General features: G+C 40.0%; 2 protein-coding genes across 2 annotated transcripts; one reads left to right on the top strand and one right to left on the bottom strand.

The window, feature by feature from the left end:
- The first annotated feature begins 341 nt into the window (after positions 1 to 341).
- On the top strand, positions 342 to 4197 carry LOC143885001 (Pentatricopeptide repeat (PPR) superfamily protein). Its single transcript, XM_077388931.1, has 2 exons — positions 342 to 2438; positions 3503 to 4197. Exon 1 carries the CDS (start codon positions 611 to 613, stop codon positions 2435 to 2437), a length of 1827 nt encoding a protein of 608 aa, XP_077245046.1. The 5' UTR covers positions 342 to 610; the 3' UTR covers position 2438; positions 3503 to 4197.
- Positions 4198 to 4616: 419 nt separating this feature from the next.
- LOC143885002 (GATA transcription factor 4-like) lies at positions 4617 to 5928 on the bottom strand. The gene is made up of 2 exons (XM_077388932.1): positions 5512 to 5928; positions 4617 to 5318 (listed from the first exon to the last, which is right to left on the bottom strand). Exons 1-2 carry the CDS (start codon positions 5917 to 5919, stop codon positions 4767 to 4769), a joined length of 960 nt encoding a protein of 319 aa, XP_077245047.1. The 5' UTR covers positions 5920 to 5928; the 3' UTR covers positions 4617 to 4766.
- Positions 5929 to 9166: the final 3238 nt, after the last annotated feature.

The raw sequence follows: 9166 nt of genomic DNA, 5'->3' as shown, positions 1-9166 counted from the left end.
GTAGGAACCGTTTTCTCTATTTAGAATACATCTTGGTAAATAGTTTTTTCTCCAAAGACATCCTAAATATGATAAAAAATCAACATTCGTAGAGGCATGTATGTACATGCATGATGACCTCATTAAAATGATGTTGAATCTTCAGTATTAAATCTACTTGTATTAAGAATCGCTGCTATTGAATCTCGGGCAGGCTCGGTTTATTTTTTTTTAAATACCCGAGATTCCTAAGCCTGCCCCATGATTTTTTCGGGTCGGGTTAATATAGGTCGGGTAAAACCCCACCCAAGTTGCAACCCTACATGAGACAAGTGTTTCTTTATATGCAAAAATAAATACATAATTCCAGGGTCCGGTAAGTCTGGCTTTTTCCTTGAAATCATGGGATAATTTTCATTGTAAATGAGTCAAACAATCGGGGGAAAATTAATTTTTCATGGAAAAATAGAAATCTTCCAAGAGATATTAATTAATGTACTTGCTCAACACATATTGCTTGACATACAAAGTACAAAGTGTCTTTTGAAACTCTGCATTCCATCTATTCCCAAAATGCCTCCCCACATTGACTCCTTGTTAACTTTTCTGACCGAATTTCCCTCCATAAAATATGCAAAGCTCTATGCTGAGGACAGTCAGAGTATCCCTACACAAGGCAAACCAACTCACTTCGATCTTTCCAGAAAACAAAAACAAGCTTCTCTCATTATGGAATAATCTTCTTACATGCACTAGGCATGCCATTCACCATATGTTCGACGAAATTCCCAAACCAAATGCTCTCATCTCGACCCTCTCCCAACACGTAAACACCAACCACGAGGCACTGTTTCTCGCCTCTCGTATGCACAATTCAGGCATCAAGTTTGACACCTATGCCCTAGTTTGCCTCATCCGGGCTTCAACCAACTTGGGTAAGATTTTTGTTGGTCAGCAGCTTCATTCCTACGTTTTAAGATCTGGGTTCCAATTTAATATCTTTATTGCCACTACCCTCGTTAGCTTTTATGTGAAATTCGAGTATTTGGACAATGCACACCAATTGTTTGATGAAATTCCTCAACCAAATGTAGTTTCTTGGAATTCTTTAATTTCTGGGTACGTGCAAATTGGGCATTGTCTGAAGGCATTGGCTTTGGTTTTTGACTTGCTCCGATCGAATTTGCGGCCGGATTCGTTCACTTTCACCGCCGCATTAACAGCTTGCACCCAATTGTGTTTATTTGATTTGGGTGCTTCAGTCCATTGTGAGATTGTAAAGTTTGGTTTAGACTTGAATGTTGTAGTGGGGAACTGTTTACTTGATATGTATGGAAAATGTGGGTTTGTAGACTACGCGATTTTAGCTTTTCATGAGATGAAGAACAAGGATGTGGTATCTTGGAATTCAGTTATAGGTGTGAGTTCTAGAAATCGAAGAATCAAAGAGGCTTTTGATTTGTTGCATCAAATGCCGGTCCCCGATACTATCTCATACAATGAAGTGATCAATAGCATTGCTCAATTCGGAAACATGGAGGATGCATTGAGAATTTTATTCCAAATGCCAAATCCTAACTCATCATCTTGGAATTCAATAATCAGTGGATATATAAAGCGAAACAAAGCACAAGAAGCATTGGATTTCTTTAGTAAGATGCATAGGCAAGAGGTGGTGAAGGATCAATTCACATTTTCTATCATTTTAAGGGGTGTTGCTAGTATATCTATGCTAAATTATGGGATGTCGATCCATTGCTGCACGATTAAGTCTGGATTCGAATCGTTTGTTATCGTTGGAAGTGCTCTGATTGATATGTATTCGAAGTGTGGTCAGATAAACAAAGCCGAAACAATTTTTGGGTTGTTACCCAGAAGGAATTTGGTTTCTTGGAATGCTATGATTTCAGGGTATGCTCACAACGGCAATGCAAGGGCGGTGGTTCTGATGTTTGAACAGTTGAAGACATTGCAAGGCTTGAAACCCGATGAGATCACTTTTGTTAGTGTTTTATCTGCCTGTGCACAAGATGTAGGACTATTGCAAGATGGAATTAGGTACTTCAATTTGATGATTGATGATTATCAGATAAAGCCGACGCCGGAACATTGTTCTTGCATGATTGATCTTATGGGCCTAGGAGGGGACATATTGAGGGCAGAGAGGATGATATGTGAATTGGGTTTTGAATCATGTGGGTTGGTTTGGAGGGCATTGCTTGGTGCTTGTGGAACTTGTGGGGATTTGAAGGTTGCTGAGATTGCAGCTGAGAAAGTACTTGAATTGGAAGGAGATAATGAGTTTGTTTATGTTTTGCTGTCTAATTTGTATGCATCTCATGGGAGGTGGGGTGATGTGAGTGACATTAGGGAGCTAATGAAAGAGAGAGGACTGAGGAAAGAAGCTGGCTGTAGTTGGATTGAGAGGGAAAATGCTGTGCCCAATTGTATCTACTGAGGTATAATATTCATTTATTATTCTTCTAATACCAAGTTCTTTTTTCATGTGTAATTTTATCAGGTTTTTGGCTTTTGATCTTTTGGGATGGAAAAGTCTGTTACAATATATCAAATCTCACTAGATCTGACCGTTGGATCATCCAAGTGCTAAATTAGGCAACTATGTTAGATTGGGTGGTTGCGTTGGGTTGGAGTTGGAGTGTTGGACTAGGATTATTCTTAGGGGATTGAGCCACTAGCTCAATGGTCAGGGGTTTGTTCTTCAACCTGGAGGTCAGAGGTTCAATCCCAGCTTACCTACAAAAAAACAAAAAGATTATTGTTTTCTCTATTTTACCCGAAAACTTATCTATCACTCTCTAGTCTCTATATTTAATTTAGGGCATGTTTTGGATACACTAATCTTTATCCTGAAATATTAGCTTACCTAAAGGTGAGGGAGGATCGGAGATGGATAGATAGGAGAGGGACTGAGTGGAGAGAGGGATAGAAAAGCCCGGAAAACCAGGAAACAAAAAACTCCACTCAAAAGACGATTGACTTTTGGGCAGTGATATTTTCCCCCCACTAATGGATATCCTCCCGCCCAACAGAAATCGTTAACTTTTAAGCCTTTTGGACTTGACGGTCGCTCCTCCACCCCTTTGTATATCCCAACGATATCTGCTAAAGGCGGGGGGAGGGGAAATATCACTGCCCTTGACTTTTTCCTAGTTTTTTTAGCCACTTCTCACTCTCTACTCAATAGTGCCCTTTGAACTCTCTCCTCCTCCCAGCTCACCCGCCCTATTCTCTCCTACCACTCGGAGAAACTATTTTATCATGAAACAAAAATTCCTAGTTGCCACTTGACATGGCCTTAATTGCTTTATATAAACACCGATTAGGGTTGATTGTAATTATCTAAGAAAGCAATTAAAAGACAATGTCTTTCGTGGAATTAGAGACAATTCAATTATACATACGAAGAAACACTCAACATATTCAATATTGTTTCTCTTTAATCACATGGTTGAATCTCAAATGCATGACAAACTTATCATATTCTCCTTATCTTGTGCAGTGGGAGGATCAAACTATCTTCAAGAAGTGGCATTGAAGCACGCCTCTAAGTCAAGATTAAGTTTACAGATTACTCAATCGAAGCACACTCTAATTCCAACGTACACTGTTTCCAACATAAGAAGCCCTTTTCAAGTTCACTTGGCCAGCTGAGTTTTTAAAACACGAGGTATTGGCCATATGGTTGGGTCCCACAGATGCCCTCCCCTCTTCGCTTTCGATACCAGCAACTCGCCTCTGGTGCCTATCATGCAAGAGGAAGGTGCTTTTCCCGTCTTTTTCAGCCACTTCTCATCCGTCCTCACTCTCATCTCCTCTCAATTCTCTCCCTGTTACAATCCTGAGTGGGGTCCTGCCTGGGTATATGTGGGACCCAACCTGTTGTGGGACAAGTTTAAAGGGTCTGGCCTACACTTTCCAACAGCTCTAGAGCTTTTGATAACATTTGGTATCGGAGCCCTTTAAACCTATCCCATATCAGGATAGCAGGGGCGGAGGCACATATAGCATGAGGGGGGCATGGCCCCCATGACTTTCAAAATTCCTTCTAGACTTCATGGATGTACATGCATGCTTTAGTTAGTTTAGTGGCCATGCCCCCACCCCCTAAATTAGTCAGAGGCCTTACAATACTCCTTATCTTGTACAGTGGGAGGATCAAACTCTCGAATGAAAATGGAGGAATGCTAAACTGAAGGGCGGCCTTACAATAAATGTGGATGAAAGGGCGCCCCCATTGGTTGTAGGTTACCAAAGTACATTGATGATTGTAAAAGTCAAAAGAACATTAATTGCACTCTGGTTACCTGCAAACGAATTCAAAGGGTCTTAACTCTATTAGAGAAAGTAACGTAAGAGAGGGAACTCCCTATATTTTTGATATTAGCACCCCAACTTTTTCAACTCGTAACCTAAGAGAGAGGTCCAATCAAGCAATCCATGTGACCCTCCCTCCGGTAAAGAAATATACCCCACACTCCCATCTGCCACCATATCACGGGGAACGTCACTCGTATCACACAAACATCACCCTCTCTTTCTCTCTCCTCGCAAAAATCCAAAAAATAAGAAGAGAGAGAGATAAGGAAAAAAAGAAGACTAAAGAGACTCCATCGTTGCAGAACGTGGAAGCTTTACTTCAGTAACGTCTAACAAAAATCCAAGAATTTATATAAAAAAAGAAAAAAGAGAAAGCGTTATAGAGAGAGAGAGAGGTCATAAAAAACCCTAATAGGGAAAGTAAGTATAATATAAACAATTCCACGTCAGCAAATCTTAAAATCATGAAAAAAATCCTGCCGGAGACTCTCCTTCTGTCGCCGGAGCTCCATCACCTTCCGGTGAGAGTTCGAGTGCTGAGTCAGCACAAAAGTCGGACTCGCCGCGGGCCGATACTCCGGCACGAGCCGGCCCGATTTATACCGGACCCCACAAGCGTTACACAACGATTTCGGACCCATAGGTCCGGTCCTCCACTGAGGTGTCTTATCCGTCTCACAATGTGTGCACTTCCGACCCGTCTCAACCAAACCAGCAATATCTTTTTTCCTCCCGCCGGTAGCTTTTGGGTTGCCGGATTCCAGCGAAGGAATCGCCGGCGGGAATTCTGATTCCGACGAAGATGACGGTAGCGAAATCCAACCGTTGTTTGTTGCCGCTGCCCTCGACCTTTTGCTCCTCGCCCGTCCGGGAAATGACGTGTCAGGCCGGAATTCCACATTTCCGGCCGTCTCATTCCCGCCGGCAGGGAATGGGAAATCCGAGAAGGAATCGTCAACGAACTTCGAGAGCCATTCCAGTTCCGCCACATCATCACTCTACAGAAACAAAATGAAAAGAATAAATAGATGTTTCCCATCAACAAAACAAATAAAAAAAATAAGGATTTTGTTAAGGTGCATTGTTTGAGACAAAAAAGACTCAAAAGCCATGTAAATTTACATGTTCAATGCAAAACTCAAAAAATAATAACAAGAAAACTTTTTCAAGTTTTTTTTTTTTTTGGCGTACCGGAACGCTTAGGTCGTCGGAGAAATTAGTGCGGAGGGGAATGGGATGTTGTTCTCCGGCAGAAGGATGAATTCCGGTGCCAGAATCCGGTACCGGAGGTTGTTGGGTGGGAGAGGAAGAAGAGATATTGGAGTCGAAAATCTCATCGTTTGAGAAATCAAGAAGGTCTTCTATGTGTAATAAATCAGAAGAGGAGTGACCATACAGATAGGATGATGATTCCATTCCCATTTCCATCTCAGGAGACATTAATGAGCAAACCCAAAACAAAAGAAAACAAAGAGTTTTTATACTGATGGAAAATTTTGGGATTTTTGTTGCAGAGAAGAAGAAGAAGAGAGAGAGAGAGAGAGAGGAGAGAAGGGAACAAAGATATAAAGGAAGGGAAAGATGGGGGTTTTCATTCATTCATTACAATGTGTTGTGTGAGGGAAGTAACGTGGAGGGGGTGCCCAACTGCCCATGCAGGGCCTGTACCCATTTAATTAATGTCCCACTTTTTTATTATTATTATTATTTTCTTTTTTATTTTCTTGAAAGAGAGAGACTTTATTCTACCCCTACCACCACATGCAAATTTCATTAATATATATATATATATATATATATATATATATATATATATATATATATATATATATATATATATATATATATAAGAAAGAAAGATAATGAGATTCTACTATTTTCAAATTTCTCCTTTCTCGAGATGCTACTTAGGCGCCGTTCACTTGGTTTCTCAGGAAAAGGTTTCCCGCGCCTGTTCACTTGCGCAGAAAATCCCGAAAAACCATGCAGGAAAAGGTTTCCCGCGCCTGTTCACTTGCCAATTAAACATTGGTGGTAAACATAAACATAAAAAGTCATTTTAAACCACATTACACTATTATCTTCATTTTAAACCACATTACACTATCATTTTAGATCACATTTTACATGTTTGTACGGGGTGGAACTAGATTGAAGTAATACATGTGGGGGATGACTCGTCCCCGGCATTGTATGGTTTCAGTATCTGGATTACTCAGTATCAACAAACTGGTTTTTATCTTTCAAAAATTATATTAGCAGATGTGTTATGAATTAAAGAAACAGTATATTATAAATGCAATAAGCCAAGTTTCACATTATTTTCCCATATGAATCAAAATATAATCATCCAAATGCCTCGACTTCAATCAATTCTCCAACTTATTGTCAGACTGATTTTCAAATAATCATTCATATGAGCTATAAATACAACCATCTAAATACATGGAATTCAATCCCTGACAATCATCCAGTTCTATGATCCACAAAGGACTTACGTAATATGTTTTTCCAGACCATTTCCATGACACATCACTAAGACAGCCACTGAAATAACCAAATTCAGAAAAGTCCCAAACAAAACCCATCATGAATTTCAGCCGAAAAATCTAGCATCTTTCCTTGCAATTCATGCAGAAAATAAAACCATTTGGATTCTTGTTTTCAGGCCAAGCTACGCTTTTAACTTCCACACATTCCAAACCAAAGATAATCAACTTCCACATATTTATGCACACACTAAACACATACCATTCTAATGGGAGAGCCCTACAAAACAGAAATCAAACCCTAACCCTATAAAAGTAAGATCAAACCCTAACCTTACAAATCTGAAATTAAAACCCTAACCCTAGAAATCCGAAATGAAACTGAAACCCTAGAAATATCGAAATAGAAAGCAAAAAACAAAAAATCGAATGCCCTTCTTACAGACCACATGGCAAAATTAAAAAAAAAATGGAAAATAGGATCGGAAGAAGAAGATGGAGATGGCCTACTTGAGGATATGAGGCTGAAGGGGAGAGCCGTTTGTTTCTGTGTCATCGTCCTGAGGAAGAAGACGCCGTTCTTCGTGTTTGTCCTAACGAAGAACACGCTGGGTTTTTCTCCCGAGGAAGAAGGCTGGGTTTTTTACTTGACAAAAAGAGTTGTTTTTTTTTCTCACCACCGTGGGAAACGAAATCGCACCAAATTAGTGGGATTTGGTTTCCCACGGATGCGAGAAAAAAGACCTAGCCACGTCATTTTCCACGTAATTTTTGGCAATATCTACCTACGCTGAGTGATTTTCTCAGGAAAACAAGTGAACATTGTTATTTTAGCTTTCTCGGGAAAAAATGGGGTGTTTTCTCGGGATTTGTTTTCCCGAGAACGCTAGGGGTGCAACTCGGGTTGGGTCGGGTCTGGTTGAGGCCAACCCAACCCAACCCAACCCTAAAACTTCAACTCCCAACCCTAACCCAAACCAACCCAAATTGATTTTTCCCTAACACGAACCAACCCAACCCGACCCGATTTTCCAAGTTGGGTCGGGTTGTCCATGACAATCACCTGTTTACTTTTTACTTTAGTTTGTTGTTTGCCTTTACTTTTTGGATATAAGTTAATAGGAAATATTAAATAAGTATTATATTTGTAAGGATGGAAAGAAAAAATAAAAAAGTCAACAAAAGGTCAAAAACTACAAAAAAAACATGTATACTGACATAGTGTGTATATCTTTGGCGAGTTCACGGGTCGGGTCGAGTTGCCAAATCCCAACCCGGACCCGAACCCAACCCGGAATTGGTCAACCCAACTCCCCAAAAATCGGGTTCAACCCGACCCAAGTTGCACCTCTGTTTGGTTGCCGGTAAAATTTTTATCCTACTGCTTTTTAATCCCAACAGTGAAGCCAACGGGATTTGCTACGTTTTTTTTTCCTACAATTCCTAAATTTCCCGCCAAAATTTAGGGGTGTCATTACCAGATATGGGAAGGGAGGAGAGAGAGGGAAGAGAGAGAGAGAAAGAGAGGACATCATTCCCTATGAAAGAAAAAGAGGGGACAGGGAGTACATGTCATACTCATAAGCAATCTATTACAAGAGTGGGATTTAAAAAAATCTAGTGCTAAAAGACAACCAAACATGGGATGGGACGAAAATGTTACTAAAAACTTCCTAGGTTTTAAATTTTACTGGCAACCAAACAGACCAGAGAACACAAGTGAATATAGACTTAGAGAAGATTTTCAATGCCAATTACCCAGCCCAACAATTTCAACTTCACATCTAGCTTCTTTGCCCAGTAAACCCTTCTAATTATCGGAGATTTTATATGCTTTGTGCCCTTCAAGTCCAATATTTTTCAAAAAAAGTCACCTGGGCCCACTTCATAAGATGATCCTGACCGGTCATTTGCTGGGTCATAACTAAGTAGGCTGTATCTCCATAGGATGATCCTAACCCTCCAATAAATCTATAGAGGTTTCTATATTGTACAGTCCTTCTATATATTGGAGGGTTAGGATCATCCTATAGAGACGATTTACGGGTACAACCTATTTACATTATGGTCTAAGCAAATGAACAGTTTGGATCATCATATGAAGTGGGCCCCATCACCCATGTGACTTTTTGTAAAATACTAAACTTCACGTGTACAAATTATATAAAAACCTCCTAACTATCAACCCTCTAATACTGCACCATAATACAGTGGGTGTATGTTACAAATAAATCTTATAAATTGGGGTCCAATTATCAAATACATTTACTAAGGACAAATGGTATAAAATAGGGGTTGACACTTACAATCTAATTGAAAAAAAAACCCCACTAATAGATTGTAGGGAACTTAACCGG

Source organism: Tasmannia lanceolata, unplaced genomic scaffold (assembly GCF_043159265.1).
Source record: "Tasmannia lanceolata isolate RefF3 unplaced genomic scaffold, GAP_Taslan_0.1 ptg000008l, whole genome shotgun sequence".
NCBI lineage: Eukaryota > Viridiplantae > Streptophyta > Magnoliopsida > Canellales > Winteraceae > Tasmannia > Tasmannia lanceolata.
The sequence above is the reverse complement of the archived record's forward strand: the minus strand, read 5'-3'. Positions and strand labels throughout refer to the sequence as shown.

Coding starts and splice junctions, on each gene's coding strand:
- LOC143885001 (XM_077388931.1), top strand. CDS start 611: ATGCAAAGCTCTATGCTGAGGACAGTCAGAGTATCCCTACACAAGGCA.
- LOC143885002 (XM_077388932.1), bottom strand. CDS start 5,919: ATGAATGAAAACCCCCATCTTTCCCTTCCTTTATATCTTTGTTCCCTT. Junction 5,319..5,511: donor CCGACGACCTAAGCGTTCCG/GTACGCCAAAAA, acceptor TTGTTTCTGTAG/AGTGATGATGTGGCGGAACT.